Raw genomic sequence first — 25109 nt, forward strand, 5'->3', positions numbered from 1 at the left:
TGTAATGCAATTAAAAAAGAAACTGATGGGGCAAAAGAGGGAAAAAAAAAAAAAAAAAAAAAAAAGTGGGACCCAGTTGGGTGCCGTTTGCATGGACGGTTGTGGGTCCCACCCGAACCTGTGCGTGCAAAGCCCTGTTAAAACGGAAAAGTTTCTCCAATTTTTATTTAATTTTAGAAACGATTCTTACGACGGTTAATAAAACAATTTAAATTAAGTTAAAACATTAAAATAATAGTTTATAATACAATTATTTATTTATTTATTTATTCCGCTGCCAATGATCTCGACATTTTCTTACATCCTTAGCAACATACTAACACAAGTCATTTCAACATGTTTTGTCTTTATTCACTTATTTGTTTCAAAAAGTCATCTAATATAAGATTACTCCAAGCAAAACATACCTAACTTTAGAGTTTATACGGATAAATCATTGAAAAGTAAATATTTTTTAGTCATTCTACTCTTAAGACATTGATGTGATATCAGTTCATTCATGTACTCTCATTTACTTCTGTGTCACATTAAATTTGAAGATAAAAAATTAAGTCAATAAATGATTTAATTAACCATCAATTAAATAAATGACAGATGAGATGTAAGAGATAATTTAGGGGAGTAGATTATATATATAGATATATTATAATAATAATAAGTTATTTAAAATTTCAAGGGTATTAATTAGTTTTTAAGAATCTAAATATATTAATTAATTAAGTAAATAATGGTAATATATTTGTAGCCTCAAAATTAAAATTTATAGAAAAAGAGAAATCCAAAAATCTAGCGGTGGGTGGAGAGAGGGGATATTTGGGATATTAAAATATAGAGAAAAAAAGGAGATATTTTAATTGTCAGAGTCAGAAATATCTAGCCCGGAGATTCAGCCACGTCGGCATCCTTTTCATTACCATTTTTGAAAGTACGAAGACGACATTTATCCCTCTCTGCTTGTCAATAAGAGCCAAGCCTCTCCCATACTCTGCTCGAACGGCGGTATTAACAGATAAGATTCAACTCCCCAGGTTCTTCGACAAACCCTACATCTTTTCCATTTCGTCGTTTTAATTTCATATTACCTGCGGCTTGATTCTTTCTTCGAACGCATTTCATGTACTGCCTTGTGTTTCGAATCAATTTTCTGTGATCATTCTTGAGTTTTTGTTTTCCGAATAGATGTCGATTTGATTGCTTTGTTATATTGTCTTTGTTGCATGAGTTGCTGAGTTCTATTGACGATCTTGTTATCGCTTGTGTTTTCTTTTGACTAGATTTGTTGTTGATCAGCCAGTGAACTGAAACTTTGCATGGTTTAAAGATTTCGTTATTTTGTGACTATATCATCTGGTATCTGCTTTGTTCTTCTTATTACCAGCATTTCTTTAACCTGCTACTTGAATGTTGGATTGAGGCGTTCATTGAGATGTATTATAGTAGCGATGCTGATTTTTTTTTTTTTAATGATGCAAAGATATTGTTATTTTGAAAGCATGTCGTAGAGAATATGATTTGTTCTTACTCAAATCTGTGCATTTTCTTTCATCGATTACTTGAATGTTAGATGAGCCGTTGATTGAGCTGTATTACGGTAATGCTTTTTGTGTTTTCAGCTCATGCCTCATCTCGGAGTCTGATTTTGAACGGCATGTTAATATATATTCATGAAACTCATTGAAAATTTTCTCTCTTAATTTTTCATTTTCTTTCACCTGCTAATTATAACGAAGTAATAGCAGAGTATCATTGACTTGATAATCATACAAGGCTATGGCCGCTCACTTATCGAAATGAATTTGAATTTAACCAGAAGCTACTCAACCAACTTACATAACACTGTGGTTAACAATAAAAATTTAGAAGGCTAACTGAGCTAATTTAAATGTGAAGTAGCTAACAACAATTGGTTACTCACAACACTGCTCGAGTGTCAGATTGAGTTCTACTAAGAAAAGGCTTTTTGTTATCTCTGTTTTTTTGGGTCTGATTTTGAAATTCATATTATTATCCTTATGAAGCTCGTTGTGCCTGATTCTGACAATCATTTATCAAGTTCAAGAGACTCTTTTCTTCTTCTTCGATGGTAGGATTTTGACCATTAATTTTTTATTTTCTAGATCAAAGATGTCGTCAATTCAAGCTACCATAACACCTGCTGTTGGAAAGAGTGGGAACCGTTCCTACTCTACGAAATTGCTTAAGTCTGCCTTCTTTCCTGGGTTTGATGTGGTTGGTCGTGTTTCCGGTGCATGCAAGGAATTACACCCTTCATCTATTACCTTAGCACCTAGGGCCACTTTAACCTTTGACCCCCCAGAAACCAGTACGGAGAAGGCCAAAAACAAGAAGCATACAGTTGATCCTTCTTCTCCTGATTTTTTGCCGCTTCCTTCATTTGAGCTGTGTTTTCCAAAAAGCACAAAAGAACACAAGTGAGTGAATTCATTGGAGTATCGTCTTGTTTCATAGTTCATGTAACTGTTGCAAAGCTAGATAGATGATTATTGTAAACTGATATCATATACATCTGCAATTATTGATGCATGTTTTGCTATGCAGGGAAATTGTTCACGAAGAAACTGGGCATGTGCTCAAAGTACCCTTTCGACGGGTTCATTTATCTGGTGATGAACCAAACTTTGACAATTATGACACTAGTGGTCCTCAAAACATTAGCCCCCGTGTTGGTAAGATGATTAACTTTTAACTGTTCCTCAAAGAAACTCATTTTCGCTATATTTTTTTTGTAGCATTTATTGGTTTTGTTTATTATTTTTAATTGTTCGTGAATGTATATTTTTACTGAAAATATAATTTTTGTGAAAATTGTTTGGACTCTGGTGCTCAGATATACATCTGTTATTTTAAGTCTGCTGCATAAGCAGGCTATTTCTTGCCTAAACATTAAAACCAACTGGTGTGAAACTGACATCCTTTAGCAGTGGGCCTATCTGACTATAAGAAAACATTAATAGCGGCAAGTATGATTGCTTTCTATAATGGGAATTCCCTTTGAGCTTTTGTTAATTTTCTTGTAATCCAATTTCTGTAAATGATGCTTGCTTACTTGACTTCCATGATGAATCAATGCAAACAATTATGGTAATTTTTTTTTTCTTTGGTGTCCTGTGTGGGTGTATGTTACCTATCTCTTTCAATTTTTGACAATCAACAATGTTATATAGGATTGCCTAAACTTCGGAAGGACTGGGTTGATAGGAGAGAAAAATTAGGAGCACCAAGATGCACACAGATGTATTATGCCAAGCAAGGAATCATAACTGAGGAAATGTTGTTTTGTGCCACTCGTGAGAAGCTTGACCCAGAGTTTGTGAGGTCAGAGGTTGCTCGTGGGCGGGCAATCATCCCTTCCAACAAGAAGCATTTGGAATTGGAGCCCATGATTGTGGGTAGAAATTTCTTGGTCAAAGTAAATGCAAATATTGGAAACTCTGCTGTTGCGAGTTCAATTGAAGAAGAAGTTTATAAAGTCCAATGGGCGACCATGTGGGGAGCTGATACTGTCATGGACCTCTCTACTGGTCGTCACATACATGAGACTCGTGAGTGGATTTTGCGTAACTCACCAGTACCATTAGGAACTGTACCCATATATCAGGCACTTGAGAAAGTGAATGGAATAGCTGAAAATCTCACCTGGGATATTTTCAGAGAAACACTGATTGAACAAGCTGAGCAGGGTGTAGACTATTTCACTATTCATGCTGGGGTCTTACTGCGATACATCCCTCTAACAGCCAAAAGAATGACGGGAATCGTATCACGTGGAGGCTCTATTCATGCAAAGTGGTGTTTGGCTCATCATAAGGAAAACTTTGCTTATGAACACTGGGATGACATACTTGACATCTGTAATCAGTATGATATATCCCTATCGATTGGTGATGGGCTGAGACCTGGTTCAATTTATGATGCTAATGACACTGCTCAATTTGCGGAGCTCTTAACTCAGGGTGAACTGACTCGTAGAGCATGGGAAAAAGATGTGCAGGTATGAATAAAAGTCTCTTGCATACATGCATCCATGTGCGAAAATTCAAACTTATGTTAGTTATATGCATTTGTGAGGAAACCTATTACTCGCAGTTATATGCAGTGAAAGAACATCTTATTGTTGTAACTTTTGTAAGAACCACTCAAGCTGTACCTATTACAGCTTGTTTGGTTGAGAATGTACATTAAAAATATGAAACTAAAGTTTCCATTATTTTCAATAGCTAATACAGGCAATTATTTTCTGCTATTTTCATTTTAGAGATTAGGAATGTTACTTTTTACTTGATTCTAACTAGTGGCCAAATATTTGAGTTTCAGGTAATGAATGAAGGACCAGGACATGTTCCAATGCATAAGATCCCTGAAAATATGCAAAAACAGCTTGAGTGGTGTAATGAAGCACCTTTTTACACTCTCGGCCCCTTGACTACGGATGTTGCTCCTGGATATGACCACATTACCTCTGCCATTGGTGCAGCCAATATTGGGGCCCTTGGCACGGCTCTTCTCTGTTACGTGACACCAAAAGAGCACTTAGGATTGCCGAATCGAGATGACGTGAAGACTGGAGTAATATCATACAAGATAGCTGCTCATGCAGCTGATCTAGCCAAAGGTCACCCACATGCACAATCATGGGATGATGCACTGAGTAAGGCAAGATTCGAATTTCGGTGGATGGATCAATTTGCTTTGTCAATGGACCCTATGACTGCGATGTCCTTTCATGATGAAACCTTGCCATCAGAAGGTGCCAAGGTAGCCCATTTCTGCTCCATGTGTGGACCCAAGTTCTGCTCCATGAAGATAACTGAAGATGTGCGAAAGTATGCTGAGGAACACGGGTACGGGAACGTAGAAGAAGCTCTGCAGCAAGGGATGGATGCTATGAGTGCTGAATTTTTGTCTGCAAAGAAAACCATTAGTGGTGAACAACATGGTGAAACTGGTGGGGAAATCTACTTGCCTGCAAGCTACGTGGACTCCATGAAGAGGTGAAGGTTAGGAATCACAATTTTTTGTCTTTTTGATTTTATTGCTTGGTTTCCTTAGCATAGAACAAGAACTTGAATAACCATATTTCAATGTCTTCATATTCCACACTTGAAAGGATTTGGTACAAAGCATTCTCATATTGGATCTCTACACATATATTACCGAATCACCCCGAGAACCTGCTCGATTGTTATATGACTTTGATTATCTTGTCTAGATTAAATATCCTTGTAGGCTTCATGGATATAATTAGTTAATGCTGCAGCCTGCAAGTTTATTTCTTGGGTCTTATGCATACAGTCCATGGTAATAGTTAGTCAGTCACATCTTTAGATGAGGAAGAACCCTACTCAGTAAGGTAAGGAGTAAGGTTTTGTAACCGGTATCGTTCCCCTTTTTCGATAAGGGGCAACGAGAACCATTGCTCTCAGTTTTTAGCGATTACTCCGTTATTTCCTGTGGTTGATTCTTACAAATGTATGAATTTGCAGGACCGCTAGGGAAGGAGAAAGGGTTTAAGTGCAGGAGACTTGTTTGCTGATATGATTGGCTGAGCGGACAGATCATTTATGCCTGCTGCTTGAGTTTCCTAATTCTGGCCATGGAAGAGTACGAAGTTTAGCTTGTATCTATCTATTCCCTTTTATTGGCTGTATTTAGTTTGTCTGCTTTGTGTCTCTCTATCTGTTGGAACTAAGAAAAAAGTTGTTGCTGCTGTTCTTGATGTTTTGGCTGTTGTCTCTTTCATCATCTTTGTTTTGATTCTATTATTAATGTAGAATCGCACCGGGGGTGCCTCGACCAAGTTCTTAGCTTTGCTCGGCTGCAGGCTTAACTTGGTCAGGCTGAGATAGTCCCTTTGAACCTGAACAGGATAATGCCTGCGTAGGGAGCGTGCTTTTCTGTTTTTTGTTTGTGTTTGTATACAGGAAAAACGTCGCTACACTGCTCGTGGCTGTTGTTATGGTCGACGATCTATTTGAGCATGCATCATTCAAACCTGACCAAAACAATGAGGCAACTGAAGACAGGAAAATTCTCCATTTTCCTATTTACCAAAATATTTGCAAGCTCCTCATAACTGGAAAATGAAAATAGCCATATTACTTTTTTATCCTTAGCAAGCCAAGTGGACTCATAGGAGTAAAGAGCAACTAAAAATAGGAAATTCTCTTTGTGAGATAAAATATTAATTACTATCTAATACTAATTACTATTTTTATTTAATTTTTGAAGTTTAGATTAATTAATTTAATTATAAATTGTTTAAAAGAATTAAATTAATCTTTAGATATTAACATAAATGACCTAGAGTGAAGCTTAGTGTGACAATTTGTGACCGTAAGATTTGAAATACGAAGAATAAAGGAAACTAAGTATATGATAAAAAAGATTATTTTATCCGATAGTTTAAAGTTTTAACATAAAAATGACAATTAATAATAATAATTTGATAAAACATTGACCGAGTGGATAAACAACTATTGACTAAGCAAATCTTAGCAAAGAACTTGCTATTTTATTTCTTTTCATGTATTTTACTCTAAATCGAGGCGGTCAAACCAATCATTTAATAATTTTAATATTTGTCTATGAACTTGGATTTTTAAATTTGGTTAAGTTATTATTATTATTTTGCTAGTTAGAGAATTAGATTTCATAAAGTTAGAATTTGGTTATTATGGATGGATAGAATCGAAGGCAAATATTTTATTCTACATTGATGAATTAAAATAATATGATGTGAATGACTCTAACATACTTATCGAACCATAACATAAGAAAAGTAGATGATCATAGTTCACACAAGAGAAAGGCATTCAATCAAAGACACGATCAAAGCTTTTAAAAGGTAAGTTTTGTCCCGAATTTTTTGCAAGTATATAATAAAGAAAAATAAGATTTGTCATAACCTTTCATTTCCGCCGCCGCCACCTGCCAATAAAAGGTGATGCAAGTTCGATGAATCCTCTCAACTATGTAAGTGAAAGAATTAGGGATATTATCTCAATAACCACAAATCCTTAGGGTTTTTGAAACATCATTACAAGCTCAGGTTTATGTCTAAAATAGGCAATATCATACCATCATAGAGATATGTGGTAATTCACGTGTCGACAATATTTTCTTTATGGCTATAAGTGAGTCGAATAATGAATCTCTTCCACGAATTTCATAGTTAGCATCTATTTGGTCTCAAATATCCAATTTGAGATCGAGGGAGGGTCTATTATGGGTTCTTCAAATCAACCACGAAATTTGTTCTTTAAATCTTGAATTTAAAAAATAATAACGATTACGCTATTGCAGCCGTATTATTTAAACACGTTTGATTTGTAGGTTTCGTGTGCATGTGAGTATTATTTTTAATTAATTTCCAAAACTTTATATTGTCCAATTTTCTCAACCACCCTTCTTAAAATGTGCCCCATTTCTTAACTTTATAAATCCACATTTTTTTTCCTTCTTTCTTCACTAATTCCTTCAACCTTCTCCCCCAATGACTAACGACGTCGTTTTGCCGTTCCCCTTCCCCTTCCCCTTCCCCTTCCCCTTCCCCTTCCCCTCTTTAATTCTCCTCATTTTCGCCTATTTGATTTGGTTTCATTTCCTCGCCCGTACGCTAACCGGTCCAAGAGTCTGGCCGGTCATAGGCAGCCTACCGGCTCTCATCTCGAATCGGCGGAGGTTCCATGACTGGATGGCTGGGAACCTCCGCTCCACAGGCAGCGCCGCCACATACCAAACTTGTACGGTGGCACTTCCATTCTTCGCTAGAAAACAAGGCTTCTACACGGTCACGTGCCACCCGAGAAACATCGAGCACGTGCTCCGAACCCGGTTCGAAAATTACCCGAAAGGACCGGACTGGCAAGCGGCTTTTCACGATCTTTTGGGTCAAGGGATTTTCAACAGCGACGGCGAGATTTGGCTGGTTCAGCGGAAGACGGCGGCGCTGGAGTTCACGACGAGGACGCTACGGCAGGCGATGGACCGGTGGGTGAATCGCACGATAAGGACGCGACTTTGGTGCATATTGGATAAGGCGGCGGAGTATAAAACGGCGGTTGATTTGCAGGATTTGTTGCTCCGATTGACTTTTGATAACATTTGTGGGCTCACTTTTGGGAAAGATCCTCAAACTTTGTCGCCGGAATTGCCTGCAACTCCCTTCGCTTTGGCGTTTGATTCCGCCACTGAAGCCACTCTTCACCGCCTTCTTTACCCTAGCATTTTATGGAGGTTTTATTTATTTTAACTTTTAATTACTAATTACTTTCCTTTTCATAATTATTAGTCTTTTAATTTTATTTAGCTCTTAAAATTAATTTTCTTAAAACAAATTATTTGGGTGATACCTAGATTTTTTTTTTAATAAAAAAATAAATATATTGTTTTGGTTTTTAATTAGTTTATTTTTGTTTTCTTGAACTAACTTTATAAGCTAAATGATATTATAAAAAAACATTGTTGCACATTATTAAAAGACTAAATTATTAAATTTTTAAAACTTAAATAATATCTTTAAACTTTTAAAATTAATATTAATACTTTTAAATTTTTTCTTAAATTTTTAAAACTAACATTAATATCTTTATTTTTTTTTATAAAAAAAATTATTTATGAACTTTATAAAAAAAAATTAAGGTTTTAATGAAAATTATTAAAAATATTTTATAAAAAAAATACTAGTGTTATTTATTCAAACTAATAAAAAAATCAATTTTAAGAATATTATTGAAAATTTTAAAATTTTAGAGATATTTTTTTATAGAAAAATACAAAATTTATAAATAGTCTTATTAAAAAAAAACTCCTATTTTTTTTTTATAAAAAAAGTTGCCATATTATTTTTGAATTAACTAATAAAATGTGACAAAATTTTCAAAAAATCAAATGAACCTAAAATAAACTATTTAAAAAGTTTAATGTAGTATAATAAATTTGAAAATAGCATTCAAACCTAGAATTTATTTAAGTTAATATAATAATGCATGTAAAAATCAATTAATAATAAATTTCTGACTCTTATTTGTTTATAATTAGGTTAAAGAAGCTTCTCTGCATCGGAATGGAAAGAAGGTTAAAGGAGAGTTTAAAAGTAATAGAGGAATACATAAACGACGCCGTTGCAGCCCGTAAAGAATCCCCCTCAGACGACTTATTATCCCGCTTCATGAAGAAGAAGCACGACGGGGACGGCGACGGCAACCGCTTCTCCGCCGCAGTGCTCCACCGCATCGCCTTAAACTTCGTCCTCGCCGGCCGGGACACATCCTCCGTGGCACTCACGTGGTTCTTTTGGCTCGTAATGAACCACCCGCACGTGGAGGCTACAATCCTCGCCGAAATCTCAACGGTTCTCCGTGAGACACGCGGCGACGATCCACGCCGGTGGATCGAAGAGCCGTTGATGTTCGACGAGGCCGATAAATTGGTGTATTTAAAAGCCGCGCTGGCCGAAACGCTGCGTTTATACCCGTCCGTACCACTGGATTTCAAATACGTCGTGGCTGATGACGTGTTGCCAGATGGCAGTTTTGTGCCAGCCGGTTCGACCGTGACGTATTCGATTTATTCGGTCGGGAGGATGAAGAGCATTTGGGGGGAGGATTGTGGGGAATTTAAACCAGACCGGTGGCTGTCGCCTGACGGGGACCGGTTCGAGGGGCCGAAAGATGGGTATAAATTCGTGGCGTTTAATGCTGGACCGAGAACTTGTTTGGGAAAGGATTTGGCTTATTTGCAAATGAAGTCCATCGCCTCCGCCGTGCTCCTCCGGTATCAGCTGGCGCCGGTTCCCGGTCACCGGGTGGAACAAAAAATGTCTCTTACTCTTTTTACGAAGAATGGGCTTCGGGTTTATTTGCATCCTCGCCGGCTCGGGTAGGAGGGGTGTTTTCGTCATTTCATTGTCACTTGAATTTGGCAGCTTTTGGCGAACGAATTATTTGTTTATTTTGGGTTTTGCATGGTACGAAAATTGGTTCTTTTCTTCTTTTATACTGCACAGGGTAAATTTGTCATTTCGTTGGTCTTCACGAGGGCATAATTGTCAATGTGTGTCTTTTTTTAATCTTTCTTTTTCTTTTTTATACGTAAATTGTTGGTGGTTCTTTTGGGGAGTGAAAGTGTTTGTAATTGTTGTATTTGGACGAATTGGTGGATCTTTTTATTATTATTATTTTGTGCATATTTTTAATATTCTAAATTAATTACTTATATATTCTCATGCATACTTCGAATTAATTATTATTCGAATGCATACTTCGGATTAAATGTTATTCGAATGTGTGAATTGTTGCGAGTTATAATATGTTTCTAGTATTATTTTCCACCGAGAATGACTAATTTTATTTAACAAAACATTTCTTTAGCTTAATTTATTAAAGATTAAATTATAAATTAGGAAATGAATATGTCAATCCTAGATTAAAAAAAAAAAAAAAAATCTCGACCATCAACGTTCAATTCGTAAAAAAAATTATTCTACCATGTAAATCGTTTCATTCATCACATTTAAATCTAACAGGTTTAGCTCATAAGCTAAAATACCATTTTTATGTAATATTATAATAACTTAAAAAATATAATACAATAAGATTCTAATTAAAGTCAAATCAAAGGTCAAAACATAAAAAATTTAAATAAATAAAAACCTCATTCATATTTTAAAATTAATTGTGATTTAACAACATTTTTAGTTCAATTATTCCATCAACTTACCTTCTCCTATTACGATTATACATGAGCATCAATTGCAATTTTACATATATATTTACAAATTTCAAAATTAGGGGTTTCTTCTCTTTCTCTTTTCTTTTCTTTTTCTTTTCCCTAAAAGCACCCAAGATATTATGATTATACATGAGCCTCAATTGCAATTTTACATATATATTTACAAATTTCATAATTAGGGGTTTCTTCTCTTTCTCTTTTCTTTTCCTTTTCTTTTCCCTAAAAGCACCCAAGATAATCTATCTCCTATACACAGTGGGCTTTTTGTTTCTAGCAAGATCTTTCCAATGGCTTAGAGAAGCAGTTTTCCAAGAATTAGTTTGGAAATGAGGGGGGCTTACTTGTGAAGGAGGAGTGTCGAAGTTGCATCTAGAAGCTTACTCCAATATTTTCTCACCCGTTGAGAAAAGATTCCAAACCACTGTTCCAACCAAGTACAGCCCAACTGATACCTTGAAAACATCATCCCACGAACCTGAAAAATTTTTTCGAAAAACTACCTTTTAAGTCTAAGCATTGCTCGGTTGATAAGACACTAACTACTATTGTAAAGGTTAATGGTTCAATTCTCCACCTTGTAATTGTTGTTTTAAGAAAAAAAAGTCTCCACATCTAAATGATCAACTCTCCACAATGGTATGAACCCATGATCATTCTCTAAATTAGCCATTGTGGGACTCTCTTCCCAACAATCCTCAACAATTTTTCCCTCGAACAAACTAAGCTATAAAACCTCTCCTTAATCGAGACTCAACTTCTCTAGAGTACTCGAACAAAGTACACCCTTTATAGCATTTGAGGATTCTATTGATATGGCTAACTTAAGGTCATGGCTCTGATACCAAGTTAGGAATCATGGGCCTCCACAAATATATGATATTGTCCACTTTGAGCATAAGCTCTCATGACTTTGCTGTGGGTTTTCCCAAAAAACCTTGTACCAACGAAAATATATCTCTTACTTATAAACCCATGATCATGCCCTAAATTAGGCAACGTGGACTCAACAATCCTTTATAGCAGGGTTAGAATACTTTTATGATTGGGGTTAAACATTTTTGTATGTTTCTTTTCAGCATTTTGTTTGTTGAACTTTGCATGTTTTATTAGTAGTTTCATAACTCTTTTCGACGAGATATTAATTTCACTACGTACTTAAGTTTAAAGTTAAATTTATATGAAATCGAAATTTCGGAAGTTATAATAGACCCACTAAGGTTATGAGTAAGAAATTATTTTTTCCCTTCTTAAAAGTTCTTGGGATATAGTATTGGAAGAAGTAGTACTAACCGTGTTGCAAGATATAACCTGTAGCCGCTGTCCCAAAGACACCTGCTAGCACTCCAGCTGTGTTTGATAGACCTAGTAACACTCCCTAAACAGATCATTGCATAAATTTCAAGTTCTTTCCAAAAGAGCCTAATATGGCAAGTAATCAAACTAAAGGAACTTTATATCTCCAAATGACTCGGAGCAGAAAACACTCACAGAATATCGTGGGGCGATATCTTGATGGTTTGAATATAGACCGGATTGAGAGAATGCATCGGTTCCCTGTTCAAGGCAGCATATCAAAGTAAATGTTGTATGTTTTTCCATAAGAACAGGAAGATTTGGAAAGGACAGATCAAAATGAAAAGCGACCTGGCTGCAGGCCATGCACAAAACCGCCATGGCCGGCGAATCGACGTGGCTCAACTGGGTCAAGAAGAATGCAGGGCCAAGGAATCCAACACTTTGCATAATCTGAAAAGTAAAAATTTAAGAAACTGTTCTTCAAGCAGAGCACAATTAAGAGATTCTACCAATGACAGTTATGCACAATGGCCTATAAGAGTTGAATGCCAAATAGCAAGTGAAGGGGGAAGCCAGAAAGTTGTTAAGAAATAGAACTGACTCGTTCAATGCTCAATTTAGAGTATTTAATTCAAGCATTAAATGTGTATAGAAAGTTAAAGTATATCATAATCTATCTGCTTAAGCTTATTGATTTAGAATACGAGAAAAGTTTGATATTAGAAGTATTTCTTTTACCTTTCGAACTGTAGTCACCGAGAGGCCTCTGCTCACAAGTGTGTCGGCAATCCAGCCTCCAAGGTTTGCAGAAAACGCCATTGTTAGCCAGGGAAGAACACAAAGAAGTCCAGATTCTGTGAGATTGAACTTCAGGACCTAAGTGATATTTAAACATTCCAAATCAAGATTTACATAACTTCCGTATCATGGAAGCAAATACAGACGACGTCCGAAGTACACGTTCACTTATAAGCTTATGCCGTTCATTCCTACAATTTGTTCTTTTGCAATCTTCACGTCTGTTGAGCCTTTATACTTTTATTCATCTCAATGAAAACAAGTTATTTTTCATTCAAGAAAAGAATTGTGCATTTCAGTCTACAACAAAACAACCAAAAAATTCTTCCCAAATCTCCCAATCCTTTTTTTCAAGACATGTGTTATGTTCTACAATCTATCAATCTTTGTCCTGTGGAAAACTGAAAAAGTTGAAATTTTAAAAGTATCTTTTTGTATTCTGTAATCATCCGAAACTTGAATACTTCAATTAGCTAAAGATTACATTAGAAAGAGGCAGTAAATATGACAGGCGGTTAAAAGAGCTGTCCCAATAAAATTTTACCGTGAAGTAATAAAAAAGACTTACCTGGTGATAGTATGTTGGCATCCATGTCAGTAGAATAAATGTCCCCCAATTGTGACAAAAATGAGAAACTATAAGAGCCCATACAGGTGCTTTGGACAAGATTAGTCCCCAAGGTATGCTTTTAACAGGCTCCTTGTTAACACTATTTGCAAAAATCAGCTTCTTTTCTTGTGGTCTCAGTTGAGGATCATCAAGTGGTGAACTCTGTGCCTATAGCCACAATACGAAATCAATCAAGTGTCGTTGACAAGTTTCCCAGAGAGCTTTATGACTCAAGACAGACCTTTAATAGCTTGTACAACAATAAACAAAGTGACTTCGACCCAGAAATATTTTGGTAGTAGCAGACTTGGTTACCTTATTGAGCCAGACAGCAAACCAAACCGCACCAAGAGAACCAAAGGAAAAGAAAACAGATGGCCATCCAAACTGATGTATTAAAAATGGTGAGAAGGCAAGGCCTGTTACTGAACCAAGATACATCCCACTATAAACAAATGCTAATGATCTGCTTCTTTCTGCTACAGGAACCCATTTGGAGAGAATATTGTTCATGGCAGGCATTGCAACACCCTGAAACCAATTGAACAACCTGATCTAATGTCTATGGATGATGACAAGACATAAGAGAAGGGAATCAAATTTCTTACCACGAGCTTCGTACCATATTTCTTTCTTTATATGTAACAGCATGGAGAAAAGGGATGGATTTGCCACACAAAACTCAATACTAAACATAGCCTATGTTATTGGTTTAAATTCTTAGGTCTATTGGTGATATAACGAGACAAACCTCACCGATCCCCATGAAGGCACGAACAACAAGCAAGAAGGGCAGCCCAAGTTTAGCTGCTACAGGTGTGAGAGCTGTGGCAACTGACCACCATATCACGCCAAATCCCAACACCAGCTTTCCCCCAACTGTATCTGCCCATATCCCACCAGCAATCTGTCATCAGCCATGGCTAAAAGTTAGAAATAGAGGAAGAATAAAACAGTGGTTCCTCTTTTTGGAGAAGAAGAGGAATGATTTTAATGACAAGATGTAGAGACACGAATCTATGAATAGAGATTTGACTATTTGGTTTCTTTCCCACTTCTTAAAACCAATTTATTTCCTCATAAGCTCTTATGTTGCGTTTGGATTACTTGATTTTATTATCAAATAATGAAGGCGAAAGGTCTTGTTTCATCCATATCATTGTTTAGCTTCATTTTTACAATACACAAGAAGAAACTCTTGGCCAGTAATTCAAAGCATTGGAACAATAGAAAGCTTTCTAGTTTACCTGTGTTAGGAGATATCCCCAGAAAAATGAGGATTGTATTAAACCAACAGTTTGAGGATTCCAGTTATACTCTGCTGACATTGGAAGTATAGCGATGCTCATGTTTACCTGCATAGATCAAACAGACAGATTCATTTTTATAAGCAGTACGCTCAATTAGATTCACAGTTTTATTTTTAGTTGTATTTTTTTAAAAAAATGAACTTGTTCTACTCACAACTTTTTTTTTTCCTTTACTGTTTCCACTTTAAAAACAATTTTGAATTACAAGTCAAATTTCTAAAACAAAAAAAAAAAAAAAATGTAGATTACAAACCAAAGAAATAAAAAGCTTCTTCTTAAAGAACATAGTGATAAGAGGTACTTAAAAATGACGTGTTCCCTACTCGAAGTTTGAATTTGATTTCTAATTAGTCCTTAAATTTAGAAATTAATTTCTAACTGATCTCTAGACTTTGCATTATTTTCTAAATGAGTTGAAATCTTTTTAATATATACTTCATGTTTTATACTCAATGACCAATAGAAACCAATTTCAAACTTCAAGGAAATTAATTACAAACTTCATGGACCGATAAGAAATCAAATTCAAATCTTAGAGGCAAAATATATATACTTTTGAAATAGAAATTGTATTCAAATCTGAAGAATGAAAATATATACATGTTTTTAAAGATCAAATAGAAACTAAGATTAAGTTTCAACCACAAAAAAAACACATGGACCAACCAAAAATGTCATTGTGAATATTCTATTCCAGCTCCCAAACTTTCATCAATATCTATTTGGCCTTTCTTAATTAGTTCATAAATACAAGCCAACATGATGATATGTGAAATTCCAAATCAAGTAGGTAACTACCAAATCAGCAAATCTAAATATAATAAATGAGGGAAGAAAAAAAAAAGTATACGAGTCTATAGACCATTTGACTTAAACCTAATGAACAGTACACATAACTCATTAGAATTGAAATCTAAGCTAACATAATACAAAAACGATCTATATAATAATGTTCGCGCCATTAACAAAAAAAAAAAAAAAAAAAATCGACTAATTCAGAAGTCACTCACTCTGTCCATATTGCAGAGAAGAAAGGCGGAGAAGCACAAGGAAACGATGAGCCATCGTTTAGGGAACTGCTTCCACCATGGAAGTTCGTCGCCGAGCACATCTTCTTCCTCGAGCACCGCCTTGTCGACCGAGCCCTTAAACTTCACCGATTTCGGAGCTTTGTTCGACACATCGTAGGGCTTCGATTTGATATCGGTCCACAGCCTCCAGTTCCCTCTCCCGCCAGAATGTCGTCGGGCAGAAATCTGGAAGACGAAGCATCGAGCCTCCGGAACTGGGAGGTGGAATCGTGAGGGAAATTTAGGCCTCCGTTCTGAGAGGATGATATTCTTGGAGAAATCGGAAGGATTTGGAGGCGTTGGGGTGAAGGAGTAAAGAAGAGTTCCGGCGCTCATGGCGGACCGGATTTTCGACTGCTCACAACTTCGCGGGCAGTAACAGAACGGACTTAAAGAAACTGTTTGAGAGAGAGAGAGAGATCGGGAGATATTAAAGATCATTGGTTTACGGCTTGACACGTGGCATTTTGCGGAGAACAGATTGGGTTGTGCTTTAAAAAATCATAGAATTAACGGAAGAAGTTTATTGTTTATTTTCTCCTTTTCTTTTCCACTCTTTTAAACATAATTATGATTTTATTTCATATCGAAATTAATATAAAATTGTCTGAACGAACTCGCCTAAAACCAAAAAAATTATTTAAAAAAACAATCTAATTTGTTAATTTAAAAAATATATATTAAATATCCAAAATTTATCCGATCATTTCCAATAAAAACTTGTGACTACTCAAGCTAACCACCAGTCGATATCTGTCTTTTTTAAACAACTTTTTCTTAAGGTTTTAAAATGCTTATACTAGGAAGAGGTTTCCTCACCCTTACAAATAATGTTTGTTCTCCTCTCTTCGACGTGGATCTCACAATCCTCTACCTTCTTTTGGCCCAATGTCCTAGCTCGCACTTGTTTTTCTCTCCGTGGGACCTCATAATTCACTCCTTTTAGTGCCTAGTATCCTCGATGGCACTCATTTCACTCTCTCGTCGATGTGGGATCTCATAATTCACTCCTTTTGGGGCCCAGCATCCTCGCTAACACTCAGTTTCCTCTCCAATTAATGTAGGATCTCACAATCCACCTTGCTTTTGGGGCCAGCGTCCTCGCTAACACTCAGTTTCCTCTCCAATTAATGCAGGATCTCACAACCCACCTTGCTTTTGGGGCCTAGCGTCTTCGCTAACACTCAGTTTCCTCTCCAATTAATGCAGGATCTCACAACTCACCTTGCTTTTGGGGCCTAGCGTCTTCGCTAACACTCAGTTTCCTCTCCAATTAATGCAGGATCTCACAATCCACCACTTTCAAGGTCTAAAATCCTCATTAGCGCTCGTTTCTCTCTCTATTTCATGTGGGATCTCAGGATCAAACTACATGACATATACTTTTAGATATATATATATATATATATATATATATATATATATATATATATATATATATATATATAGATAGATAGATAGATAGATAGATAGATAGATAGATAGATAGATAGATAGATAGATAGATAGATAGATAGATAGATAGATAGATAGATAGATAGATAGATAGATAGATAGATAGAGAGAGAGAGAGAGAGGGGGGGGGGCGGATCTTGGGCTGAAACACGTATTTCTAGCCCAAGAAGAAATGCATTCAAACCGGGCTATACGGCCCAAAAGAGATCCAATATCTCGGCCCATTCCCATAATTCCGCGCTAGAGTGAGGGAATTCAAAAATATTACCGCCACGAAGAAGCCACCATTTTGCTGCGAGTTTCTGCAATCCCTGTTGAACACAACTCACTGTGGGAAACACTCGCTCTCTTTATTAAGACCAATCGAGAAGAGAATACAAGACACTCTGTAGAATACTTCTGCTTTTTATTGTTTTTAGATTTCTTGGATGAATAACCTAGGTAGGGTGGGGGTATTTATACTAAGAGTAAACAATCTATATTTAACCAATCTAAATCTAGACCTAACCGATTTGAATCTAGACCTAACAAATTGAATCTTTCTCCTAAAATATCTACATCTCTTTCTCCTAAAATCTCTACTAAAATAAATATACTGGGCTCGTACAATTAGGCTTGACTCTATTGGGCTAGTACAATTATTGGGCTTGACTCTATTGGGCTAGTGATGATATTTCAACACTCCCCCTCAGCACTAGTCCTCATTCGCTGCATCATGTTGAGCTGACAGCGAAAGCTCTCATGTTTGCTAGTATTCAACCCTTTTGTAAACAAGTCTGCCACTTGGTCATCTGTCTTGATCTGCTGCATCTCAATTTCTTCCTTTAGGACCTTCTCTCTAATGAAATGGTAGTGCACCTCCACATGCTTTGTTCTAGCATGAAACACTGGATTTTCTGCAAGGCGAATCGCAGATTGGTTGTCGCAAAGAAGTGATATTGGATAGTCAATTTTCTGGTGCAAATCTTCCATCAAGAGTTTTAGCCATGTACTTTCCTGGGCTGCTCCAGCCGCTGCTCTATACTCTGCTTCTGTAGTTGATAATGATACTGTTGGTTGTCTCTTGCTACACCAAGAAATTGTTCCCGAACCAAACTTGAACACATACCCAGTGGTTGACCTCCGAGTATCGTGGTCTCCTGCATAGTCAGCATCACAGTATCCAACTAGCTTGCAGTCTTTGCTTCTTTTGTACAAAAGACCATAGTCGATTGTACCTTTGATATATCTCAAGATCCGTCGAGCTGCATCCAGATGAGGCTTCTTTGGACTTTGCATGTATCGACTCATAACCCCAACTGCATACGAGATATCAGGTCGAGTTAAAGTTAGGTAGATAAGACTACCTACTAGTTGTCGGTACGTTGTTTCATCGTTCAACTCTTTGCCTTCATGTGCACAAATCTTGGCATTTATCTCCATCGGTGTTGAAACTTGCTTGCACTCTAACATGTTGAACTTCTGAAGCATGTCTCTGGTATACTTTTGTTGGCAGAGAAACAGTCCTTCATCTGTGCGATCAACTTCTAGGCCTAAGAAGTGTTTAAGCTCTCCTAGCTCTTTCATCTGAAAGCGTATTGATAAATTTTCTCTTGTTTGATAAATTTCTCTTTCATCGTCCCCGGTGATAATCAAATCGTCCACGTAGACCAACACAATTGTCAAATTTCCTTCTCTTTCTTTGATGAATAGGCTTGAGTCTGCATGCGCAACTGAATAACCACTTTGGGTAAGAAATTCAGCAATCTTACCATACCAAGCTCTCGGTGCTTGTTTCAGTCCATAAAGAGCTTTTCTAAGCTTGCATACATAATTAGGATTAGCTGCACTCTCAAATCCCTTTGGTTGGTTCATATAAATCTCCCTGTCTAGCTCTCCGTGCAAGAAGGCATTCTTCACATCCATTTGCCACAGTTTCCAATCTTTACTTGCTGCGAGTGCTAGCAGAACTCGTACGGTAGTAATCTTTGCCACTGGACTGAATGTTTCATCATAATCTAGTCCATATTGTTGAGAAAATCCTCGAGCCACGAGTCGAGCCTTGTATCTCTCGATTGATCCATCCGGTCGACGCTTTATTTTATAGACCCACTTGCAAGAGACGGGTTTGATATCTCCTAGTCTTGGCACTAGTTCCCAAGTTTGATTATGCTCCAAGGCTATAATTTCTTCCTCCATCGCTTTCTGCCAAACCGAGTTTTGTGATGCTTCTTCATATGTCTCTGGTTCGTAAACTCTATCTTCTACAATAGCTGCATTTGCATACTTAGGATTTGGCCTTCGGATTCTATTTGATCGCCTAAGTTGTTGATGTGTTGTTTCATTTTTATCAGATTCGCTTGATTGAGTCACCTCCTGCTTGTCAATATCAATGTCGCTTGGACTTTCAGATGCATCGAAATTTGATTGAATTTGTGTAGTTTGCTCCCCCAGCTTCTGTTGTAGAATTTCTTCAATGTTTGAATCTGATAAGACTTTCTTCTCCGAGGACCACCATGTAGATGCTTCATCAAAAACTACATCTCTTGATGTATAGTATTTTCCACTTGTTGGATCACAGCACCTCCATCCTTTTCTTTGATTGTCGTATCCAACAAATACACACTTGACTGCTTTCTTGTCAAACTTGCTACGTAGATGGTCAGGCACAAATACATAGCAAACACAGCCAAATACTCGGAAGTAACTAATTGTAGGTTTCATATCCCATAGTATCTCAAATGGTGAGACGAACCCTAGCTTTGGTTGAGGAAGCTTGTTGATCACATGGGCAGCAGTTCGCATAGCTTCAGCCCAAAATCTTCCTGGAACGTTCTTTGCGTGTAACATGCTTCGACAGGTTTCTGCAAGGTGTCGATTCTTTCTTTCTGCTACACCATTTTGTTGTGGCGTGTTGGCACATGTAAATTGACGTCGTATCCCACACTCGTGTAAATATTGATCGAACTCATCTGACGTGTATTCTCCGCCATTGTCTGAACGTAGACAACGAATCTTCGCTCCTACTTCTCCTTCGACCATCATCTTGAATTCTTGAAACTTTGAGAACGTGTCAGACTTTTCTTTCATAAAGAAAATCCACACATATCTTGAGTAGTCGTCAATAAATGTCACCATATACCGCATTCCGCTGATCGATGCTTGTTTGACTGGGCCGAACAAATCAGAGTGAACTAACTCTAATGGTTTCTTTGCTTTGAAACTTGACTCTTTGTATGGTAATTGATGAGCTTTACCATACTGACATCCAGCGCAGACAACGTCTGTTTTGACTTCCAGTTGTGGTAGACCTTTGAGCATAGATTTCTCCATAATCAGCTTCAACTTATGGTAGCTAATATGTCCCAATCTTGCATGCCATAGATCTGTCGTCTCATTCTTTCGGGTCTTGTCAACATAGGCAGACTCTGCAGATAGAACGTAGACAGACTCCACTCTTCGTCCTTCTATCGTCGGCTTTCCTATTATCTTAACATCTTGATAAACTTTTACATCTTCTGGCCCAAACAAGACATAGCTTCCTGATGTTGTTAGTTGTGACACTGACAACAAGTTCTTCTTTATACCCGGTACATGATAAACATTATGTAGCGACACTGTATCAGACTTATTGCCAGGCATGATTGTCGTATTGCCGATTTGAGCAATTGATAACTGTGTGTTATTTGCTGTACGTACCATACGACTTCCTTTGTACTCTTTCTTGTCTTGCAATTTTCTCTGATCGCCAGTCATGTGATTTGAACATCCTGAATCAACGATCCAGTCATTCTCATAGTTGATATGGTCTTCCATTGTCGCCATGAGTGCTAGCTCGTCTTCTTCTATGGGACATAGTACCTCTGCATCCCATTCATCTTCTATCTTCTTTTTGGATATTGCCACATTGTTTTCAATGGTCTTTTTCCTGGACCAACAATCTCTAGACATATGGCCCTTTTTCCCGCAGTTATAGCAAATACCACCAAATCTCGTTCTTTGAAAACTCTTGTTGTCGTTCTTCTGAGCTCTCTCAGGTTGTGCAATCCCTTGGTGGCTTCTTCTTTTGTCACCATTGTATCCACGTCTGGTAGACGGCCTATTATTGCTCTGACTTTCACTCGTGTAGAGTGCTTCTTCACCCTTCAACGTGAAGCCTCCCATTTGTTTAGCCATGGCTTCTTGGCTGGCTAACAAATTTTCGAACTCTACCAGTGATGGTTGAGTGGGCCATCCTTGTACAGCAGCAATGAAGCTTCGATATTCTGGTCGCAATCCGTGGATTATAATCCTCTTCATTCGAGATTCTACAATGGCGGACTTTGGGTCTAGTTCAGTAATCTCCCGACAGATCGATTTGACCTTGTGGAAGTACTGAGCAATCGTCATATCACGTTGTGAAATTGACAACAACTCATTCTCCAGAAGTTGTAGTCTCGTATCATTCTTCTTTGAGAACAACATCACGAATGTGTCCCATGCTTCTTTCGGTGTCTTGTCATCCCAAATATGTTCTAACATCTCTTCTCCGATGGTGGTCTTCAAGGCAAACATTGCTTTGCCTGCTTTGATTCTCCATTTGCGCAAGGCGTCGTTAGAATCCTCCTCTGGCGGCGTAGTTTCACACCCGCCAACGATCTCCCAAAGATCCTGTCCTTGTAAATAGGACATCATGCATGTTGCCCACGTGTTGTAGTTGTTGTTGTTGAGTTTCTTAATTCCTCCAACGATTTGGAAATCACTCATCGTGTTGGCCATACCTCAGTAATACCAAACAAGTTCTTTTGACACAAGACTTGCAGAGTCACAGACTTCTCACGACACAAAAGAAACTCACTCACCACTAATCTCAAGAAATCGTTTCTGATGTGGAAGATCAGGCAGAGCTGCAACCACAGAGCATACTAAGGATTCCAAGAGATCAGATAACCTACACTAACCTCGCTCTGATACCAAATGTTGAACACAACTCACTGTGGGAAACACTCGCTCTCTTTATTAAGACCAATCGAGAAGAGAATACAAGACACTCTGTAGAATACTTCTGCTTTTTATTGTTTTTAGATTTCTTGGATGAATAACCTAGGTAGGGTGGGGGTATTTATACTAAGAGTAAACAATCTATATTTAACCAATCTAAATCTAGACCTAACCGATTTGAATCTAGACCTAACAAATTGAATCTTTCTCCTAAAATATCTACATCTCTTTCTCCTAAAATCTCTACTAAAATAAATATACTGGGCTCGTACAATTAGGCTTGACTCTATTGGGCTAGTACAATTATTGGGCTTGACTCTATTGGGCTAGTGATGATATTTCAACAATCCCCTCATCAATGGCGGGTCTCTCTGTTTGCTTACTTTCTTCGTCTCTCTCCCTCGAACTTAGAGATTCACTGATCTCTCTCTCATGGATGACAATGGAACCATTTGATTTTCAAAGACGGAAGGAAGAAAGAAGATGAACCTTCTTCCCTAATCCCAAAACATTCCCCTCTTGACACGAACGGTTATTTTTCCCTTTTCTTTTCTACAATCTCTATCAGATCTTTTCCTTCTAATCCACCATTTTCTCACGGATTTTGCTTTAACATCACTTTCTGTTCGTATACCGGACGTGTATCGTCTTTTCGCTATTCACGCGTTTGATTTCTTCTTTGCTTTTAAATTCAGCATTGTTTCTTCTGCGATAGATAGAAATTTTGGATGTAGTTCTGGTTTCAAATTTGAGGACAGTACAAGATTGTTATTTCTCTTTGAAGATTCTGCTACTTTCTTGACTTGGTTGGACTGAAGTATAACTGTTTCCTTTATTTTTTGTGGTTATTTATGGTTTCTTCTTGAATTTCTGTATTCGTGAGTGGCTTCGGTGGTTTATATTCTCGCAAGAGCCTTGTTCAAGTAAATTTGGAGTTGTTTTGAGATTTTGAATTGGTGACGAATTTGTTACGCAATTTCTAACGGTTCTCAAGTGTTAAAAATTCCTCAGAAATCATGTAGGAGATGCATATTCTGTTCTTCGAGTAAAGGTGTTTTGTCAAATTGCGAGTCTTCAAACAGAATCACTTCAACACAATGAAAGTTTTTTTTCTTAAGATTGACAGTTCTTACTTTTTAGTTCGTTTCTGTTACGGAATTGTTCTTGGTCATGTTTACTATCGTATCTGAACTTGATTTCTTCCGGTAATTTTCTGCAGAATTTGATTAGTTCTGTAGTCATTGTTAGCGGTGAAAAACTTAATTGGAAGCTGATTAGGCTGTGGATTACAGTCAACTTAATCTTCATCGGTATGCTGGTGTCTGCCATGTACAGGTGCGTTCTGTGTCAAAGATTCTCAGTAACTCTTTTGTTTTGCTTTTTGGTACTCATGACTGAAGTTTGGGGTTCTTGGTTTCAGTTCGAAATATATAAATATTGCAATGGAATTTTGAAAAATGTGACAAACATAATGACTGCTTCCATGTGGTGTTGCTAAATAATTTATTATCTGTGCCGTTTGGTGGAGTATTGATTTTCTAATTTGGTGAATGGGCTTATGTAGTGAATGCGTTAGTAGATTCTTGTTCCTTTTTCTTTGCATATTCTCCAAGTTTCATCAGCTAAACAGTTTTTCTCCCACCATCCCCAATTCCTAGTGAGGTCATAAAATTGCCAATGTTTTGGGTTGTCGCTGTTCAAAATTTTAAATTTTAAAGTAAAGTTACGGAGTATTAGACGTACACGACTTTCTACAATAGTATGATAGCATAAACTCTCGTGGTTTTGCTTTGCGCTTCCTCAAGAAGCCTCATACCAATGGAGAGAGTATTTCTTGATTATAAACCCATGATCATTCCCTAAATTAGTCGATGTGGGACTTTCATCATCCACACCTCCCCTTGAACATAGTACACGCCTCCCCTTAATCGAGGCTCGATTTTTTTTTCTTTTGGAGTCTTAGTCATTTTTTACTATGCCTTTGAGGAGGCTCGACTCCTTTTCTTTTGGAGTCCTTTGTTCGACATTTGAGGATTGACCAATCTATTGACACGACTAAGTTTAGGAAATAACTCTGATACCATGTTAGATGAACACGACTCTCCACAATGATATGATATTCATTTGAGGATTTATCAATCTATTGACACGACTAAGTTTAGGGCATGACTCTAATACCATGTTAGATGAACTTGACTTTCCATATGATCATTCTCTATGGAGCATATGTTCAAAGTGATATCATTATAGAGGTATGTGATTCTAACAGTAGCAAACTAGTGAATTACTTATAGGTGCTATCAATTTCACCTCCACGTGGTTCTTAATCAAATTTCTCCCACCAACCTATATGTATTGTCATTTTGATTACCAACCACATGGCAACTCGGATTGAATAGCAATGTAGAGTTTTTATTTCTCCTCTTATTGGTCATTTTGACACCAATTACCATTTTAAAAATAATGGTCAATTTTTCTCTCACAAAAAATTGTTTTGATGTGAGTACGATATATATGAACACAATTATTAGTCTTTTAAGGCTCACAAAACTTCATTCAACAGTGTTTTTGTTCTCAATTATTATTTTTTAATTAATTTACATGAAAGCTCAACAATATTCTCTTATTCTTTACTCAACTTTAATAGAGTTAGTCAAATAAAAACTTTAGCTGGTTGCTACGTTAATTGAAAATGAGCTACATATGGTAACAACTTGTATAGAAGGAATAATTTGTGAGTGTGACTAAATTATGAAAATTAAATTAAATTTTGTGAAATTTTAGAGACTCGATTGAAAGTGTGTTAGTACCTAACTCTTATTTTTATTAAGGTATAGAAAATGGAAATAATAATAATAA

The 25109-nt window shown here is 36.9% G+C and overlaps 3 protein-coding genes and 1 long non-coding RNA gene across 9 annotated transcripts; 3 read left to right on the forward strand and 1 right to left on the reverse strand.

Moving 5' to 3' along the window:
* The first annotated feature begins 898 nt into the window (after window positions 1-898).
* On the forward strand, window positions 899-5984 carry LOC111493145 (phosphomethylpyrimidine synthase, chloroplastic). Of its 5 annotated transcripts, XM_023142777.1 has the most exons (7): window positions 984-1028; window positions 1275-1350; window positions 2118-2432; window positions 2560-2687; window positions 3186-4012; window positions 4336-5012; window positions 5505-5984. In XM_023142777.1, the coding sequence occupies exons 3-7, from the start codon at window positions 2125-2127 to the stop codon at window positions 5530-5532; spliced, it is 1968 nt and encodes a 655-aa protein (XP_022998545.1). In that variant the 5' UTR covers window positions 984-1028; window positions 1275-1350; window positions 2118-2124; the 3' UTR covers window positions 5533-5984. The 5 variants fall into 5 exon arrangements, with proteins under 5 accessions (XP_022998543.1, XP_022998545.1, XP_022998546.1 ...); XM_023142775.1 differs by lacking the exon at window positions 1275-1350 and having other exon boundaries at window positions 899-1028; XM_023142778.1 differs by lacking the exons at window positions 984-1028; window positions 1275-1350 and adding an exon at window positions 1043-1116.
* A 1434-nt stretch (window positions 5985-7418) lies between these two features.
* LOC111492855 (cytochrome P450 86A1-like) lies at window positions 7419-10220 on the forward strand. Of its 2 annotated transcripts, XM_023142339.1 has the most exons (3): window positions 7420-7534; window positions 7565-8256; window positions 9061-10220. In XM_023142339.1, the coding sequence occupies exons 1-3, from the start codon at window positions 7514-7516 to the stop codon at window positions 9902-9904; spliced, it is 1557 nt and encodes a 518-aa protein (XP_022998107.1). In that variant the 5' UTR covers window positions 7420-7513; the 3' UTR covers window positions 9905-10220. The 2 variants fall into 2 exon arrangements, with proteins under 2 accessions (XP_022998106.1, XP_022998107.1); XM_023142338.1 differs by having other exon boundaries at window positions 7419-8256.
* A 723-nt stretch (window positions 10221-10943) lies between these two features.
* LOC111493186 (sodium-dependent phosphate transport protein 1, chloroplastic-like) lies at window positions 10944-16292 on the reverse strand. Its single transcript, XM_023142830.1, has 10 exons — window positions 15777-16292; window positions 14704-14811; window positions 14208-14363; window positions 13772-13987; window positions 13415-13624; window positions 12787-12924; window positions 12397-12498; window positions 12241-12306; window positions 12043-12127; window positions 10944-11227 (listed from the first exon to the last, which is right to left on the reverse strand). Exons 1-10 carry the CDS (start codon window positions 16275-16277, stop codon window positions 11130-11132), a joined length of 1680 nt encoding a protein of 559 aa, XP_022998598.1. The 5' UTR covers window positions 16278-16292; the 3' UTR covers window positions 10944-11129.
* Window positions 16293-22594: 6302 nt separating this feature from the next.
* LOC111492873 lies at window positions 22595-23845 on the forward strand. Its single transcript, XR_002719935.1, has 2 exons — window positions 22595-23353; window positions 23470-23845. It is a non-coding gene; the product is annotated as an uncharacterized LOC111492873 (long non-coding RNA).
* The last annotated feature ends 1264 nt before the right edge of the window (window positions 23846-25109 follow it).

Source organism: Cucurbita maxima, unplaced genomic scaffold (genome assembly GCF_002738345.1).
Source record: "Cucurbita maxima cultivar Rimu unplaced genomic scaffold, Cmax_1.0 Cma_Scf00018, whole genome shotgun sequence".
Classification (NCBI taxonomy): domain Eukaryota; kingdom Viridiplantae; phylum Streptophyta; class Magnoliopsida; order Cucurbitales; family Cucurbitaceae; genus Cucurbita; species Cucurbita maxima.